The 18990-nt window shown below is 38.9% G+C and overlaps 1 protein-coding gene across 9 annotated transcripts in view; it reads left to right on the top strand.

Moving 5' to 3' along the window:
- The window catches only part of tjp2a (tight junction protein 2a (zona occludens 2)), a 58430-nt gene that overhangs the window by 24319 nt on the left and 15121 nt on the right, over window positions 1-18990 (top strand). For 5 of the 9 annotated variants that reach the window (XM_061697592.1, XM_061697598.1, XM_061697593.1 and 2 more), the window contains exons 3-7: window positions 6738-6791; window positions 14130-14254; window positions 15962-16064; window positions 16318-17092; window positions 18810-18913. In XM_061697592.1, the coding sequence (XP_061553576.1) occupies window positions 6738-6791; window positions 14130-14254; window positions 15962-16064; window positions 16318-17092; window positions 18810-18913 (1161 nt within the window). Of the gene's footprint in view, window positions 1-301; window positions 637-5758; window positions 5985-6737; window positions 6792-14129; window positions 14255-15961; window positions 16065-16317; window positions 17093-18809; window positions 18914-18990 lie in introns of those variants that run through there. The other 4 variants (XM_061697599.1, XM_061697595.1, XM_061697594.1 and 1 more) reach the window with 3 other exon arrangements.

Below are 18990 nucleotides of genomic sequence, written 5' to 3'. Positions count from 1 at the left end.
CACACGAATTTTCTATTGTTTACTCAAAATAAGCTGAAGACAATATAATTTCCTGTCCTCGGGTGTTCACTGTGTTTGTATGTTATTTGCAGTACAGTACTTACTGCTTGTTTGTGCTGCCTGTCTCGAAGGCTCACAGCAGGTTGCCTTTAAGTCAATGTGAATTTTGGACTGATCCATCACGGTGGTATTTAACGCGTCAGCACCTTACACAATTGCTAATCGGTTTTCGTAATTTATGATAATCACCTTAATCTACGTGTAGTTTAGAGGGCAGCAGCGATGTAGAACAATGCATTTAGTTTGTTGTCACATTGGACCATTTAGTTTTTATTTTGTTCCGCCCCTCCTCGCTCACTGCCATTTGGTATCATCTGTCCCGAGCAAAGCGTACTCGGCGCTACTTTTTGCATGACTGCGTTAACTTTTTCTTTCTTTATTTATTTTCAATCGCAGAATGTAATTTGGGAGGGGCGTTTTTTCTATTTTAAGATTGTGATCCTTTCGTCTTAAAGTGAGTCGAATTGTGTGTTGACGCGCTCATTGAGCGATCTTTAAGCCATTGCTAAGTGCGTGATGCCTGTGAACGGAGGGGGTTTGCTCTCCCTGAGCAGATATGCTACTCAATATTTCAGAGTAAGTACTAAATCGATCCGTGGTGTTCGTTTTAAAGCATTGGCGTATACTTGGTGTTAACAGATTGGCCTAATAGTAATGTGTTACCGTTATACAGCGTCTCATCGGAAAGAAACGCAAAGTCATACTGGGCGTTGTTGCACCTGCTGTGTGCCACATTAATGTACTGTGTTAAGTACTGGATCTACTGTATACCGCCATGGGTATTTTTAAGGAGTACTAACTTGCTGCTAGTTTTCTAACATTTTGGTTGCGTTTAATCGTTGATCATCGCAAAGGCATGTGCAATGGTCTGTCAATACGTTAGTGCTATTTGAGTAGCCTGTCCAAATATTTGTCGTTCAACTCAACTAAAGGTAACATTAGTTACATTACACATTTTGGTTGTACTAATGTCACGACGAGCATCCTTACTTGCCCTACGCGTTCTCGCCAGCAAGGGGCATCCTCGGACAGCATTTTTCTCCAACACTGTTTTGCCCCCTCACCCCCCATTTCATTTTTATTTTTTATTTATTTATTTTTAATATATATTGATAAGCCGTTGTGTTGCCCTGTGAGGAGTGTTGCTCAAAAACATATCAAAAGTGCTTGGCTGCAGTTGTTGATGACTTTGTTTAGATTGTAATAAGAATTCTTGGAAAATGCAACTGCCATATCTTTACTGAACTCTTACTTACATTTTGATACGTCTTTATGTATTTACAAGTTGTGTTGTTGGGAAAATTGACCTGTAATTACAACTTGCTCCGAGTAAGCGTTTGCTACAATACAATTGCAAGAATGTGTCACACAGGCCATGAGAAAGCAATACATTTAATAGGGAAGTAGTAAGATACTAATATTAACAGACAGAGCCTCTCATGAATTCTCAGTGCTTGTTCTGATTTAGTGCAGTTAAAGTGAATAGGCTAAATATTGAAGGTTATGACATTTTCAAAATATTATGTCATTCGGATGTTTGTTGCCATGCTGTAGTTCATGTCATTGTCTACCAGTAAACCTCACTATTTCTGTAATCCATTTACACAGAGACAATAGACAAGACAATAGACTTATTTCAGTGTTTGAAGTGAATGCTGTTAAAATATTTTCCACTCTCCTTTTGGCGAAATGCGCCGTTTTGAACTCAAAATAGGCCATTTACGTGAATCGTATAGATCCGATGAGTTTTTTCTGGGGGTGTGGGGAGTCTGAGGTCACTGCCGTCGTCGCTGACATCATAGGTTGTTTCGTACTCCTTGAACAGTGGCAGCTAGATCCGTTCCACACATCCACCATCCATGTAATTGTGAATATTACTCCACGGCGGACTAATACGGGAGCGCATTGGCCCGAGGTTCCGCCTGTGCGCTCGGGACCTGCTTTGGATAAGTCACAGAAGTTGACGAGACCAGAAAGAGACACTTCCACCGCGTCTGCTGTTAAGAAGTAACAGTACTTTTACTCCGTTACAATGATGTCAATGTCGCTCGCTACTTTTATTTATCAACTTTCGTGCGCGAGACTACGACTTCTGCATTTGGCGCCAGTCCCATTTAACCGCTAGTGATGTTTAAGTCTAGTTCACCAATCTAACGACAGAAGAAAGTCACATGACCTCACACGTCTTCTATTGGGCTTCCTGGGCATAGGTATTAACAGTAGATAAGCCAGTCCCGCTGATCGCCGTGCCTACGTCGCGGCCATGTTGGGAAGGTCGTCGTCACTATGAAGGCAACGACACGCGACTCGTTTACATTTAGATGAACAAAAACAACAGCTTTCATGTATTGTAGTATTTTTTCTGGCACTGTCTGCCCCAACGTGGATAGTTCAGCTTACTTACCGTGCAGTAAATTGCATACACACACACACACACACACAGCAAGATCAGAATGTGCACAGTCACATTTTATTTTGTCTTTTTTTTTTTTTTTTTTAATTGATGTTCATGCTGTAGTTTAAAAAAAATAAATCTGAAGTTACTCACTATTTACTCAGTACTTGAATAATTATTTCACTGTGTACTTTTTACACTTAAGTAATTTTTTGGAGGACTACTTTTTGCTTTTACTGGAGTCTCATTATTGTCAAGTAACAGTACTCTTACTTGAGTACAATGTTTGGCTACTCTACTCACCTCTGGAGTGGACATCTTCTATTGTTATTCTTGCGTTTAAGCAACATTTTTGGTCATCAGATCAGCCAGTGTCATATTTATTGCACTGGTCTTTTGTGTTTTCGCGTTGCGGTGCTGCGGGTCGTGGCCCTGGTTGTGGTCCCAGCGGAACCACAAAGCACACGTAACATCAGCGAAAAGAGTTGATCCGCTCGTACATCCTGTATTAATTAGGAAAGGCGCATACAAATATCAAATTAGTTTACGGATGTTAATGTTAAATGTAGTAACCAACGGAGCGATGTTAGGGATGATGTCACAACACAGAATGAACTAACTTCAAATTCAGAAATGACAAATAAAAACAGAAAAATATTGTACTTAATATTTTCCTGGAAGGTGCATTTGGGATTAGCCTTTGAAGAGGGTAATAGTGACAAATGAAGTGAAACAGACAATGATTTTAGTCAATTCTTTACCAGAATGAGAGTGCTTAAAGAGGAGGATGCTATTCATGTGGCACAGCTTGAAGCAGGCATCAGGTGCAGGTGGAGATGGGCCTGGCTCAAGTTGGAGGCCAGAACAAAAAAGAAAAGAAATGAGGCAAATATCATTTTAATTTTAAATTTGTACATCAACATGTACTTGAGCGGTGAAAATAAATGTTTTTTCTGTGTGAAGAAAATTAGTTTATTTTGCCTTATTGTACTATTCAGTCTTCCAGATTGCTTAATTTATGTTAAAATAAAAACAATTCTTTGCAGGGGCCTGAGTTATCCCACCAGACCCCCTTATAGTTGTTTTTTTATTTTTTATTTTTTTTTTGGTTTTTTTTTTTTTTTTTTGGGTCACCTTTTTCATGCCTTTGGTGTTTGCATGTATGTGTATGTCATTTTGAGTCCGAGCAGAAATACCTCTTCTTCTAAAATATTGTTTGGGATTTTAAAGGGTGACCCTGTACTGTATCTTCCACTTGCCCCTCTTTGGGGGAGAATTGTTGTTACATAATGGCCTAAACTCTCGAAATAACTGCTTATCCTGCAAGCCACCCTGCCAGCAGCCAACACAATCATATCACATCGTAGTAGAAGTGTCTGATTGAACCGTTTGCCAGTTGCATTTTCACTTGAACTATATCTTGTAGTTTCTTGTCAGTGCTTCAGATTGGATTGTTTTATAGACACATTATTTCCTTCCATGGTCTATTGTTTTTAAATACCAGTGCACAACCTAGTCAAACCTGCATGTCGTCATACACCATTTTATAAAATTCCAAATGTGTATTTTTCTGATTTGATGTAGAGAAGGAAACTACAATTATTTGGACCAAACTTTATTCTCTAGAGTTAATTAAAGAGTTAAATCTGATAAAATTTTAGGTGACAATTTAAAATAACTGAAATCTGCAGGGTTTTTTTTTTAATTCGATTTTTCAGTTGACAATTGCTAGAGATAAAAAATGTTTTGGCTTTTCTGATAAAATATAACATTTGTGGTTACTATCACCATAACTACGGTATTTATTGTCTATAATCGCGTCTTTTCCCCATCTGGTGGGCGCCTGTGTTCATGGATGTCAGTATTGGGCCCAAGTGGCCAAGGCATACACACCAGAAGGAGCACCACAATGACCATTGAATTGAAGCAAAATTGCAAAAACGGTTTAATTATTTACATTCTATTTAATGTATTTACTCTATGTCTTTATTAAGTACTGTATTATAAAGTGTTATTGCTCATTAGAATACACAGTGACACAAATTTTGGGGTTTCTTAGGGGGATGCTGGAATGAATTTTCATTCATTTTAAGGTTAGAGTTGTCCTGTTCGGCTGTTAGGTCAAGCAGAATGGAGAATGCTGGCAATGTGTTTCTTAGTATTGTGATGGATATTTGATATTTATTATTATTGAATAATAGTGAAATAATATTAATAAAAATAATGAGTAAAAATAAATAGTAGTAGTAGTAGAGCAGAAGAGGAAAGTCACAATATAACTTTATTAATTAAAAAATTTTTTTACAGATTAGGAAGAATATTTTCCTGAGAGTATTATGTTACCTGTCTGTATGTGTTAGTACAGCGTTTGTGTGTGAATATTTCTTATTTAAGGTAAAGCCCTTCCGTGAGCAAATGCTAATTTTAGCTAGCCCGTCAATAGGGTTTTCCATGGAGTGTTGGCAATAAGCTGGCAATGTTTCTAAAATGAAGTGTGCCGTTCTTTTTGTTGTGAGTTTAGTTTTACAGTAACGCCAACTGGGGTGTATTTAACGGTTGTGAAGTATGCTTAGGAACGGCAGAATGACATACAGTACGTCACACACTCGCAAGCAACACAGGTGTGTTCAGGGTGCTTTCACAACGCAGGAACTTGGACACACACAACACGGCGTTCGGCACATTGATTTATTTTTTTTCGATTATGTTTTATGATCGTTAGAAGCCAAAATCGAGATCACAATTAAATTTTGATTTATTTCCCAGCCCTGTTACGAGCGTGCTCACGGAACAAATTAAACTTGCATCTCAAGGCCCTACTGTATATATTTTAGTAATATTGGGATACTAATAAACATGATTGTTATGGTCATTATATCATGACATAAAATTAAGTTTCATCTCTATCATTCACACGTTCTGCATAGTTTCCCTGCTGCTGTTTGTTCCCTAGTTGGCCAGATGATCAGAAAGTGGGTCATGAATGATGAGGGTCTAGTGCCAAGTCATGTGATGTCGGTGAACAAATTTCTTTGTACTTCTTTTTGTAGCCCTACCAAATCTCTTGCTTCCAACTCCAGTTGTCATTCTATCAAGTGTGTTTGTTTGCTTATGCAGACATGTGAATGCTCTTCGCTATTTCATAGCATAAAATCAAACCTAAGAAATGTTGGTTTGTTGTTGGAATGATGATGCACACTCAGAAGGTTAATCACCGCCTGCCATACAGGCGTTGGTTGGTCTGTATGTTTACGCCCCCAAACAACACTAGGATTTATGCTGAATGTAGGCCAGCAGAATCACGCTTACGTCAAAGGCGGGCAGATGCAGGGAGAGAGCAGCTGGTGGTTGTGCAGCTGTGGCCAAGGAGGAGTCTGCGGCGCACATCAGTTTGCCAGAGCACCGCTGGCGGTGATCAAGGAAAGACACCGATAGGAAGAGAAGGAGAGTGCCAGAAATGAAGACTGTCCTCAGCCTGCACCGGAAATGGGCCCATGCAGTCAAAACCATACGTATCCTGCAGGGACTTGTGAGTGTTTTGACTAAAATGGCTAACTTTTATACCAGTTGTTGCTCTTTTGGCTGTGGACACAAGTGATATTCTGGCAATGTTGGTACTATGGTAGGGTAGTTAAGAAAGATAATGGTAAAATGGTGTCATCTTTTATATCAAATCATTGATTTTGATATTTTCAAACGTGACTTATAAGTAGTTTGCAAAAACTCAAACCCTAAGGCGTCGATCTGTTGCCGAATTCTGCACAAACTATGCACAAAACAATTATGTGGGTTTTTGAATCCTAGAAATATAATTTTTAATGATGGCGATGAGATTATGATGCGTAAGAGACAGCAGATCAGTGACTTGTGCTCCAATTACAGATATCCAGCTTCTCAAAAAGTAATGCTCAATGGTGTTTTTCTTGGTCTGTACTTTGGTTGAATACTAACATTTACCAGATACATTATTTGTCTTCATATCAGTTGTTGTCGTCGTTCTTTAGAAAACCCTTTGAGCACTTGCATCAAACATTGCCATGGACTGAAAAAAGAACAAAAACAACCCTAGAGCTATCATAAATAGTCTTCAGTAATTTCACAATTTCAAAGTCAGCCCTGATGCAGCGCCGCTGATAACTGTCAATTGTTTTAAGAGCTTGTGGTTGTGTAAGAATGGCACAGACTAATGAAGTGCATTTGTCATTACATCACACATTATTTCATTATTAAACAGTACAGCTAAATTAAATCAAAGATGGTAATCTTGTCTTCCTCTTTCTAGAACCCGGTCATGGAGGAGACCGTCTGGGAGCAGTACACAGTGACACTGCAGAGGGTGAGTCCATCAGTTCTTTGTCTCATTCTTTTTATTTAAATTTAGACACAGATTGCTGCTGCCAGTTGGGATTTACGGAGAGCATAACATTTCAAACTAACATGCTGCAGTTAGCCAACAAACAGATGTGTGCACCCAGCCTGCAGCTGTAACAAACATTTTTTTAATCGAGGTACAATTACTGATTATCCATACATCAATTTTCTATACTGCTTGTACTTATTAGAGTCATGTGTGAGCCAGAACCTATCCCAGCTGAGTTTGAGTGAGAGGTTGGGTATTCCTTGGACTGGTCGTCAGTCAATCGCAGGGCAAATATACAATCATTCATGCTCCCTGAACAGTTTAAAGCAGGGCTGGGCAAATCATTTTGCTAAGTGGCCACATGACTAACACTGGATTTATCCCACTCGGATTATACCACTTACAACCTCAAAGCGTACCAGGTGAATGTCAACAACAAAAATGGCTGATTGTGAATTGTATTTTGTTATATATATATTTGTAAGATATACGTAGGCGTATATAAAATCGTAATTTGCTGTATTTATATAAATAAAGGAATATCTTAGAAGCATTTCATACATTTCCCCAAATAACTTTATGCAGGCAGAATGACATATCCTCACGCAGTCAGTACAAATTATGTTGTGTGACCTGAAGTTTTGTCGAATAGCAAAATAAGGTTAGATAATTATATTTTTATAAGCAAGTAAATTATGTTTTACCATTCACGGTCTGTGTCTCCATGGGGGTTGCCATTGTCGAGTGACATCAAATTGAAGCAACTCTGTGAAGTCAGTGTAGATATTTTTTCTGCGACTTTGCGACTTCTACCTCCCAGTTTGAGTGGCGTTCCAGTCCACTTTTCCTGGTTGGAGGTCAGAAAACTCAGACTTTCCTCTTTTGTGGAATGCAGCAAAACTATACCAGTTGTTGAAGGCCATGCCAACATCTTAACCTCAATTGCATTCCATATTAATTTCTTTATATGAAGCTATAAATTATATTATGTTTTGATAAGATGCTACTTGTATAGAGATGCTGCAGTGCCGTGAAATAGTATTACCCCCTTCTCAAATTCTTATATTTTCGTATCGTTTCCCTTCTTGGTTAAGATCATCAAACAAATGTAAATATCAGACAAATACAACCCAAGTGACCTTAAAATGCTGTTTTTAAATGGTAATTTCATTTATTAAGGAAAAAAAAAGTTACCTGGCCCTGTGTGGAAAAAAATAATGGCCCCCTAAACCTAATAACTGCATGGGCATGCTCAGCAGCAACAACTGAAATCAAGCGTTTTCTATAACTGGCAATGATTCTTTCACATCTCTATGGAGCTATTTTGGCCCACTCTTCCTTTCATAATTGTTTGAATTCAGCAAAAATTTAGGTTTTTCGAGCATGAACGGCCTTTTTAAGGTCATGCCACAGCATTTCATTCGGATTCAAGTCTGGACTTTGACTTGGCCACTCCAAAACCTCAATTTTTTTTATTTTTTATTTAAGCCATTAAGAAGTTGACTTGCTGGTTGGTGTGTTTTGGATCGTTATCCTGCTGCAGATCCCAAATGTGCTTCACTTTGAGGTCACAAACTGATGGCTGAACATTGTCCCTCCAGGATTTTCTGTTAAAGAGCAGAATTCATGGTTCGATCAATCACAGCAAGTTGTCCAGGTCCTGAAGGAGTAAAGCAGACCAAGACCATGACACTACTACCACCATGTTTGACTTTTGGTATGATGTTCTTTTTCTGAAATGCTGTGCTACATTTATGCCAGATGTAACGAACAGACACTTTCCAAAAAGCTCAACTTTCATCTCGTCAGTCGATATAATATTCTCACAAAAGTCTTGGAAATCTTTTTTTTTAATTCATTAATGTATTTATTTATTTTTCAAAAGAAATATGAGGCTTTGTTCTTTATGGTCGTCACTGGTTTTCACCTTGGAACCCTGCCAATGGATCCCATTTTTGCCCTGTTTCTTCCTTATTGTTGTCATGAACACTGACCTTAACTGAGGCAAGGGAGGCCTGCAGTTCTTTAGAAGTTGTCCTGAGTTCCTTTGTGGCCTCCTGGATGAGTCATTGCTGTTCTCTCGGGTTGTCTTTGTATTCCGGCCACTCCTGGCTGTTGTCTGATATTTACCGGTACATTTGTTTGATGATCTCAAACTTTAAAGTGGGGGAAACTATCCAAAAATAAAATAATTTGTGAAGGGGGCCAATATTTTTTCACAGAACTGTGTATGTTGTTGCAATTATGAATAATAATGTTGGACAAAATTACAAGCAGTTATATTAAACTTATAGTGGATCCTCTATTCACAAACTTAATTTATTCTGCAACTCTGTTTGTGAACCAAAATGTTAACAAACTGACTTTTTTTTCCCCATTAAAATGAACGGAAATAAAGGGAAACCCTTTCAGCCCCAGAACCAAGTCACATTTGCGCACGTTTGGCGCAGACTCCCAGCAAGGAGTGGACGGCAAGAGCCATGGCCATGCCTTGGGAGCCATAGTAAAGGCCAATTTACAGCAAAAACAAATACGGACTCTTGAAATGCGTGACGCATGGAGCGAGCAATGCTTACGCAGTATGAGAGAAAGCACAACTGAGCGTTTTGTGTGAATGCTGTAAGTTTACGAACCAAAGCAATAATTGACCAAAAATTGTTCCGAACAGGTGCTTTTGTGAACATAACAATACAGTATTAACATTCCAACACTAATTAATAAACATTCACCCTAAATTTTCTACACTGTGTATTGATTTTCTACATGTTTTAAGTGTGATGACATCATACTGTATGACACTCTTAGTGTTGTCAGGATAAATCCCACTCTTCCATCCGCGGTGCAGGAAATATGAATGTTGCTATCATGAGTACAATCGTCGCTTTTGGATACATTGCTCTTGCTCGCTTATAGTGCCCACACATGTGCATATACATGTACACAATCTTCTCATTATTTCCTATGGCTACATGTGGAGAGACGCTTTCAAAATGAAAGCAGTTTTTTCAAAATTAACGCACCAGACTTATTTTATGTTTTATGTTGCCTTCATACCAACCTTGTAAGGGTCAGAGACTGTGCACCTAAATGCAGCCTACTGGCCCAATAATACCCAGGTCGGATTTAGAGTCTTCAATTAACCTGCCACGCAAGCATGAGAAGGACATTGAGACTTTCCACAGGAAAACCTGAGCCAAGATTATAAAATATATTTTTATTTTTCAGTATTATAACACTCCAGTAAACATAATGAATGGTGACACAGTTAGGATAAACAATTGCATTTGTGTTTGTTTTATTTGTTTTGTTTTTTAACATATTAAATTGAAGCAATGTATTATTTTCTTTTTTATTTCCATTACTAATTAATCAGACAAAAAGGTGTAACAAGTGACACCAGATGTTTCATCAGCTTTGTCAGTCACTTTTATTGACAAATAGTTGATACATTCCAGGTTTTAATTATATATTTATATTTATTTATTATTTATTTGTATTTCATATGTCTGTAATAATGATTTTTCCTCGTGTTGTTGCTTACAGTAAATAGATTTGTAGTGGGATAGTTAAGTGACGATGAACGGGGGGTGGGGGGATTTGTGCTGTTTAAATGACAAATTATAGACACTGCAAATATACTATTTTTAGACCAGCAGTGAACATATGACTCATGAACGTGTCCCTTGGGGTTTTTGTGGAAGTGTTCAACTGACCCAAACGTTTTTATTAAATTTTTTTTATGCCTTACATTAGAAATATTTGTTTGTTTCATTCAGGACACTAACTAGTGCCATGCGATATGGACCAAATGTTATGTCCCGAAATTGATATCCTTATAAAGGTACTTCATTCATCCCAATAAAGTACTTTCCTTAAAATTACTTAAAGTGAATGGCAATTTTCTCTTATCTTGTCTTCATTTGTAAATAAAATACATATGTATACAGAAAACACAATAAAATGAATAAAAGATAAATTAAAAAAACAAAAAAATACCATTCGATGATAAAAGGTTGCAGCGAAGCTTCGCAGAGAGAATTTTTTCATGGTACTGCAGTCGCACGCACAACATCATCATGATCATAAATAAGTTGGCGCGAGGGTGATGAACCAGGAGGACAGTGTCTGTAAAAGACCAAATGTCCAAAGTTTGTCTTAATTTCACATTTAACAAGGTAGATAAAGTACAATGTCTACCAAAGCTGCTCATTTGTGATTGCCAGCACAAGGTACGTATCGATTTGAGCTAATACAATATAGCCTACCATTGCTAGTTAGAACATAGTATAATGCCCATGCAAGTGGTCAAGGATCGACTCAGTCATCAGAGCACTTTCAATTGCGTTATTGAACAAACAGTACGAAAACAAACACAAAATGACCACATTTTTACATAAGCTGCCAATGGTCACAACTCACGCCGAGTCACTCCACATGCAGACTGGCTAAAGGGTTAGCCAGTTAACAACCAGCAAATGCTACACTCTCATTCAATGACTTCCACGTCACTCACCAGGCCAGGCCCAGGTTTTCAAGCCTTACACACTCAAAGTCGCAAATATTACAGTAGAACATGAAGATGGTGACGCTAAAGTGGGGAAAAAAATTTTAAAAACCTGCACCTCACATGCAAATGTTATTGTTTAATAATTCAAAGTTAATTTTTCATCCGTTTACTCGATTAATCAATAGGATAATAGGTAAATTACCTGATTCCCAAAATATTTGATAACTGCAGCCCTAATTCCAACATTATGTACAACATTTTGTTTCGGCTGTGGTTGTTTTTTTCAAGTACTCTATGAATAAAACTGAGTTGAGTTAGTGTAGCAATAAAGCTACCCCAGTACCCCACATATCAAAATAAGGATATATATGGAAGATAGTTATATTGTACTGTAGATGTTTTTATATCGCATTATGATATATATCGTACTATTGCACTGCACCAGCGCCAAATAGCATTTAACTTGCCACAAGGTCAGATTGTCATTTGTTAATTGTCAGAGCGAACCAGTTTAGCTTAGTTAATCATCATGATGAGCCCATTGTGTTGTGCTACAGTTCATTGTAGTCAGAAAAGCAGATTTAGTGGCTTGAAAAAAAAAGTCCTCTACTGCAGGCATTTGACCTCCAGCTCTCAACCAATTCATAGCCATCTGTCACACTCTAGCCTCTGCGGCTACATTTTATTTCCTTCTACCATGTGTTAAGTAAGTCTCTTTGGGGGAGCTTCCAAGTCAACAATGGGTGTAGACGTGTTAATCCTATTAAATAATCGCAAAATTAAATGGTAAAAAAGGAGATTATACTCTAGCTACTATTGTGTGATGGTGGTACACTCCATGAGCTGCAAAACGAACTCTTACCCATGCAGCTAACTCTTATCTCTGGGATGTTGATGGGCTCCTTTTATTTTTTTTGTACAATCACAATCTTATTTGCAACATTGAAAACTTTGTTGTAATCACATAAACCAAAATCACTAATCTACTCCAATTTCAGAACTACTCCAAACAAGTCAGCTGTGACCATAAATCTTTTGCCTAAAATGCCAATGCACAACTTTTTTTTTTGTTTAAAATTTTCATCCAAGCCACTACTAGAGGAGATGGCACAATGCTGATTTAGCCTGTCAGCTTTTCTAACATCTTGGTGTATTTTTCAATATATTTTTTTTTTTTATATTTAGTGAATCCCCGATTCATTTCCCATCCTGGCCCAGTTGGTGGCGCACCGCAAACGACGGCACGGATATGAGGCATTATGCTGAGCAATGGGCGGCTGAGCAATGCGGTTTTCAACACTTCTGTTATACCACGCTGTACATTCACCCACAAGGAGTGGGAAGAAGAGGAGACCTTTTTTTTCAACATTATTTAACACAATTTATGAGAGATACAATAATGCTAGGGGAATAGAAAAAAAAAACGCCTTATATATAGTGGAGAGGGTAGGACGGGTGGAGTCGGACTCGGCACAACCTATGTCATATCGCAGCGACGGATCGCTTTGTTGTAAATGCTAAATTCCAGCAGTAGGGGGTGTAAGAAATCTCAGGTTATAGTTTTAACTTCAGATTTTGAAGCATAGGAAGAAAATCCCTTGATAAGTGTATATTAGACTCCAAAATACTCGCCGTTCAGCACCCGCGGATTCACCTAGTTTTGAAAATATGTATATATATAATTTTTTTATTTTTTTCGTTTTGCAGAACCAACTGAAACAAATCATATTCGCTGTTTATCCCTGCTTATTCAAGAATTTGTGGGGTAACTGTCCAGCCCTGTCCCCATCCCCCAAGAATTGTGGGTGTCCACTATAATTTATCAGGCATCTTAGTGAATAGGTAGATACAACATAGAAATGTCGATTTCAATTTCAACAGATGCTGTGTATTAAAAGGATCTTTACGTTAAACAGATGACATTCAAATATTAATGTTGCAATTTTTTCCTATTGAAGTTCAAATAAAATGAAAACTACAGGTACTTGAGCTTCAATATTTTGTATTGAGCACACTTAAAAATGCATACAGTATATCTAACTATATGTGCCTTTAGGCACCAATACATTGTGCTCTATTAGGTATAGATTATACCACACACACACACAGATTACACATGCCATCCTTTAAAATGTATTTCACGATTCTAAATCTATCTTGCAACACAATGAACAATCTTTCTAATATTTAAATTTACAATGTCAATAAAAAGGAGTCTTCTTCATTTTGTGTATATCTGTTCGCTTCGACCCTCCCACTGTCAGCATTGGCCATCTGCTCAAAACAGAGGGAATTGAATGAATAGTGTGTTTTTTATGTACAGATGGAAGGGATAAAGCGAAAGGGTTTGTCAAATCTCTGAACTAATCTCATCAGCGCAAACTGGAACAGTGGCAGGTAGACTTGAAAGCCGGAACACGGCAAAAGGTCTTTACTGATTGGTTTGATCACACCTTTTGTATATGTTTTACTTGTTCATACACACTTCGCAAAATGATGAATTAGCAGAGCTTTTAATCACAGATACACGGAACACAAGTTCGATGAGCACAACTGCTCTGAACTGCACATGTGACTGCAGAGCTCACAAATGTAATTACAGGACCAAAAATCCGTTTTAAATGCTATCACAATGACATACAGCCATGATAATACAGTGGGAGCTGCAACACACCACAAGGATTACTGAATTGCTTTTTCGCTCACACCCTGACACATGCACACACACGCATACATACACACACACAGGGAAACAGAATAGCTTTAACCTCTGCATGATTTTCATGTATAATTTTATTGTTTCTCAGGATCCAAAGATGGGCTTTGGCATCGCCGTATCTGGAGGGCGAGACAACCCGAATGAGGAGAGTGGCGAGACATCAATTGTGGTGTCTGACGTCCTGCAGGGAGGACCAGCTGATGGCTTGTTGTTGTGTGTATTGCTGTTTCATTCTTAAAGAACTTGTTACACAGTCAGTTAGTGTTGGGCACCGTTTGAATTTGAGTGATTCCAGTTCCAAATCATTATTATTATTTTAGGGGGGCCGGGTCAAAAAAGTTTGCATGGTTTAAATAAAGTGTGTCCAAATTATGAACATCCATTTTCTTAGCAGCCCGCAGCATAGACTAAAATGAGCATTTGACTCGAGGTTCTTTTTAACCAGTATCAAACCTATGAACTAAAAGGCAATGTGTGTGGAAGTAACCCCATCAGCGCTTACGTTGGTTTGAAGACTAAAATAAACTCTAAAAAGCATCAGTGCAAAAGTGCAAGCAACTGTTTACCTTGTTAGTTGTCTCAATGTTTGCATAGACGTATTTTATTGTTTCACTCACCCAGTTTACTGAGAGGTGACTTCATTGAAGCTCTGCGCGGTGTAGGCTGAGGCTCGGAGCGTGTCAGACACTACACATCGTGAAAGCCTCCTTTGTACAATATAATCTTATTCCAAGTGTTGCACTGAGGCGACTGGTCATTCATTTTTACAAGACACACTTTTGTTCGCCACTGCCATTGGGCACAAGCATGTCATCGTGCGCGTTCTTCTTCGTTGGTTTACGCCGCTTCTTCATTGTTTTTCGCCTCTTCTTCTTCGCGGCTGGAGGACTAAGCATCGAAACTGGGAACCGAAATGTTTTAATTTGAACGGTTCTGGGAGAGCGGGAACGTTAGTCCCGGTTCCAATCTGTTCTCGATGCCCAACCCTACTGTTAGTTATCCTTATCCAAATGTACTAATCGTTCTATTTGTCTTTTAGCTATTTCTAGCATGCATTTGCAGTACATGGTTCAAGTGGCACAGTTAAAAAATGAGTCATGACAGTGCAAAGACAACAAAAAAAATGCATGCAATATTCAGATCTGAATCAGATCAAATGTGGATAGATAACTGATATGTGTCGGATAGCTGTCAATGCGCCTACAGCGTAAACAGACAGATCCCATACTGTATACCCCGTCAATGTGAGTCTGACGTCATCGAAATATGCCGAACAGTGACGTATACATGGGCACGTCTGCCCAAACAACACAAATTCATTAAAACCCCGCTGTGAATCTAAATTATAAATTGGATTTTTGGGTTTAGGCCTGCAGTGTAATTCCAGACTTTGAAAGGTTGTCAACCATGAGGCACACACACTTTCTTGCAAGGGGAAATAATGTCTAGTTTTAGATTCATCAGTCATCCAAAAGATCATTTATTCACTCATTAAAAGCTGCCCCACTTAATTGTTTTACAAATACGTTTGCACAGATTATGCAGATGAGTAGTACTTATTTTTATTGCAACCTACTTTCTGGAGTCCGACTGGGGTCTGTGTCATGAGGCAAGGGCATTATCGATTGTCACAAAAACAATCCATAACGATGTTGCACATCCTCACTCAGTGACAAAAAAATCTCATGGTTCACTCGAGGAACAACTAGTTTAGATCTGCCGAGTCCTCCATTGTGAGCCAATTGATGAGTAATATGTTTGAACAGCAGCCGATTAAACTCAACTTGACTTCTCTGAGTATTGTTCTTGTATTGTTTGCTGTTAATATTGACTCCCATTTCACACTACTGTGGTACACAAACTAATGTATTTCCTTACGAAGAGTTTCACTCATACATTTTATAACTCTGTTATGTTTAGTGAGAATGACAGAGTGGTGCAGGTGAACGCCATTCCCATGGACGGGGTCATTCATTCCTTTGCTGTCCAAACCCTCAGAAAGTGTGGCAAAGTTGCAAAAATTGTAAGTTAAGCATTTTTTTTTTTTTTTTACATACAATACAATTAAAACTTGAAACAGTAATACCAACGGTTAAGGTTAAAAAGGGTCAATTGAAAACCGTTTATTTCCCATTGTAGATGCAAATTCCCCTTCCTGATATATTTAACTTGTGATGGTGACATTTTCAAACAGCTTTGTTTGATTGTTTGTGAAGAAAGCTAAACATTTCCGACTCACATATATTTAGTTTGAAACCTTTTTTGTGAACTAACAGACAGTCAAGAGACCGAGAAAGGTTCCTGTAAATGTCCTGAATCGTCCTGGCTCACCCGATGACCGGGTTTTCAACAACGACTACGCTGATGACTACAACTATGATCAGGACCGTCGCAGCATGTACAGCAACAGGCAGGACCATAGCCTAGAGAGGGAGCACGGTGGCTACACAGATTCTGGCTACCAAACCCGTGAGCGTGATTATGACAGGAACTATGATCGACGAGAACGGGGCAGAAGTGCGGAGAGAGACCTGAGCCCCGACCAGCAGTACAGGAGAGATGGTAGCAGAGGTCGCACCTTGGACAGAGAACGTAGCCCTGATCGGCATCACAGGAGCGATCACAGACTTAACCATGACTATAGCCCAGACAGAAGATACCGTAGCGAGCGCACGTTAGACAGAGACCATAGTTCTGATCGGCGCTACCGCAGTGAGCGAGCCCTCGACCGTGACTACAGCCCAGACCGACGCTATCGTAGCGACCGTGCGCTAGATCGCAACAACAGCCCCGACCAACGCTACAGAAGGGACAGTCATAGCCCGGGACGCGATCATGGGCGTAACCACAGTTTTGAGAGAGGACGAGAACGAATTCCTAGCGACTCGAGGAAATACGATGAGCCTCTAAAGAGAGGTGGGAGCAGGGACCGGCTGGAGCGCTCACCGTCACCTGCCGCTATGCCCATCCCTATGCCACGTCCTGCTCGAGAATTGGAGCCACTGGAGAAACCTCTGAATGTTCTGCTGCTCAAGAACCGGCCTAGCGAAGGTTTGACACAAAGATAACTTGTTTTTATATATATATATATATGTGTGTGTGTGTGTGTGTGTGTGTGTGTGTGTGTGTGTGTGTGTGTGTGTGTATGTATGTATATATATATATATATATATATATATAATGTATGTATATATGTATACATATATATATGCCCGAGACCCTTGTGAGGATAAAACAGTACATAAAATGGATGGAGAGAGAGCTAGAGATACACACACAGTATGTATAGTCTCTGATGCTTGCTCATACCTCAACTTTTGGTAAAAAAGTGACAGTTTGTAGCTCGTTAGTTGGCGCACTCGTAAGTCAAGGTGCCATTTTGTTTGTGTTACCAGTATTTTTCAGCTTTTGCCCCATAGTGGTACAGTTGTTAGCCCTGCCTCATGTCAATAAAGTCTATGTTTTGATTTTAGCTTGGACAACTCTCAACACCTGACTTTGGGTTCTGTCTGAATGGAATTTACATGTTCTCCCAATGCATGCGTGGGTTTTACTCACATTGCTCTGGTTTAAAGTCAATTTCCAATCAGTTCCTTTGAGTTACTGACACAACAACTGGATTCCTTTCCTACGTGCGACACTGTTGCTGCCCACTGCTTCTCAGGGATGAGTTAAATGCAGAACAAATTTGCTGTACATGTACAAAGTACAATAAACCCCCATTTATTGTGGGGATTACTTTCCCAAAAACTTAGCGAAAAGTGAGCATCTGAAAACAATGGACAGCACACCTAATAAATGCATTTATTTTCTCTATTTTAAACCCAAAATTACCCTTCTGCACTCTTTAAACACATTCTAGACACAAAAGCATCAAGAATAGATTTGTAATTAATTTACAGCGAGTACACTCTATGTTAGTAGTAGTTAGTTAAATACATACTGCATAACAGTATGACAGTCTGCAGTAGTCTTCACGGAGGCCACAATACTATGTAGCAAGGAATCTGAAAAAAAAATCAATTGCACATTTAAAATCTGCTGCGAAGTCTGAAATGCAATTTAGCGAGAAATTACTACCTGTCCTTGTAGTCAGTTACCATATTTTTCTCTTTAAGACACTGTGTCCCACTTAATTATCGAGTGCGCCATCCACTTCAGATGAATAAACAACTCCCCCTTGCAGAAGACACAACTGAAAAAAACCCAGTAATTGCCTCAGTTCATAGAAGCTATATTTCACACACATTAACCAAAACAGCAGCACCAAACAAGGTAAAGATTGTCTGATGAATTCAAGTGTGGAATCTTACCTTATGTTGTAAGAGACTTTTCCATCGACTAGCTTTCCAGTAGACTGTAATATGCGTCCTTGTTTATGTTCTGGGGAGCTACGTGCCTTATTTATTCCACCCAGTCCACCTCAGAGCTTGCCGTATCTGTATTTCTCCATAATAGACCATTTTATTTAGTATTAAATTCCAGTTGGACCTGACATGCAGTGTATTTTACTGTATATTATTTTAACCAAACATTGTTTGTGTGGGGGGGGAATGAGCGCAAGCTTAGTACAATATTACTTAATACTGTATTGTGCTTAAATTGCTCTTGTACAAATAAAGGCCTCCCGCCTAATAGATGCCTCTCTCCATATTCAATTGAGAAGATAAAGGCCTCCGGTCAATTTGAGGAAATATGATTTATTTTTCCCAATATGCAGTATTACTGTATCAGCAACAAACTCAGAGATACTTATTTTGTGTTCCAGAGTATGGCCTTCGTCTGGGCAGTCAGCTCTTTATCAAAGAGATGACCAGCACAGGACTTGCCAGCAGAGATGGAAACCTACAAGAAGGAGACATCATTCTCAAGGTGCCTAAGCCTTTCTCCAATGTCAAAATGCTTAGGTTTTCTTTCTTCAAGCTGCATTTGGGCGGCAGTCAAATCAG

Source organism: Phycodurus eques, chromosome 15 (genome assembly GCF_024500275.1).
Source record: "Phycodurus eques isolate BA_2022a chromosome 15, UOR_Pequ_1.1, whole genome shotgun sequence".
Classification (NCBI taxonomy): Eukaryota; Metazoa; Chordata; class Actinopteri; order Syngnathiformes; family Syngnathidae; genus Phycodurus; species Phycodurus eques.
Note: the sequence above shows the minus strand (reverse complement) of the source record. Positions and strands in the feature narration are given on the sequence as shown.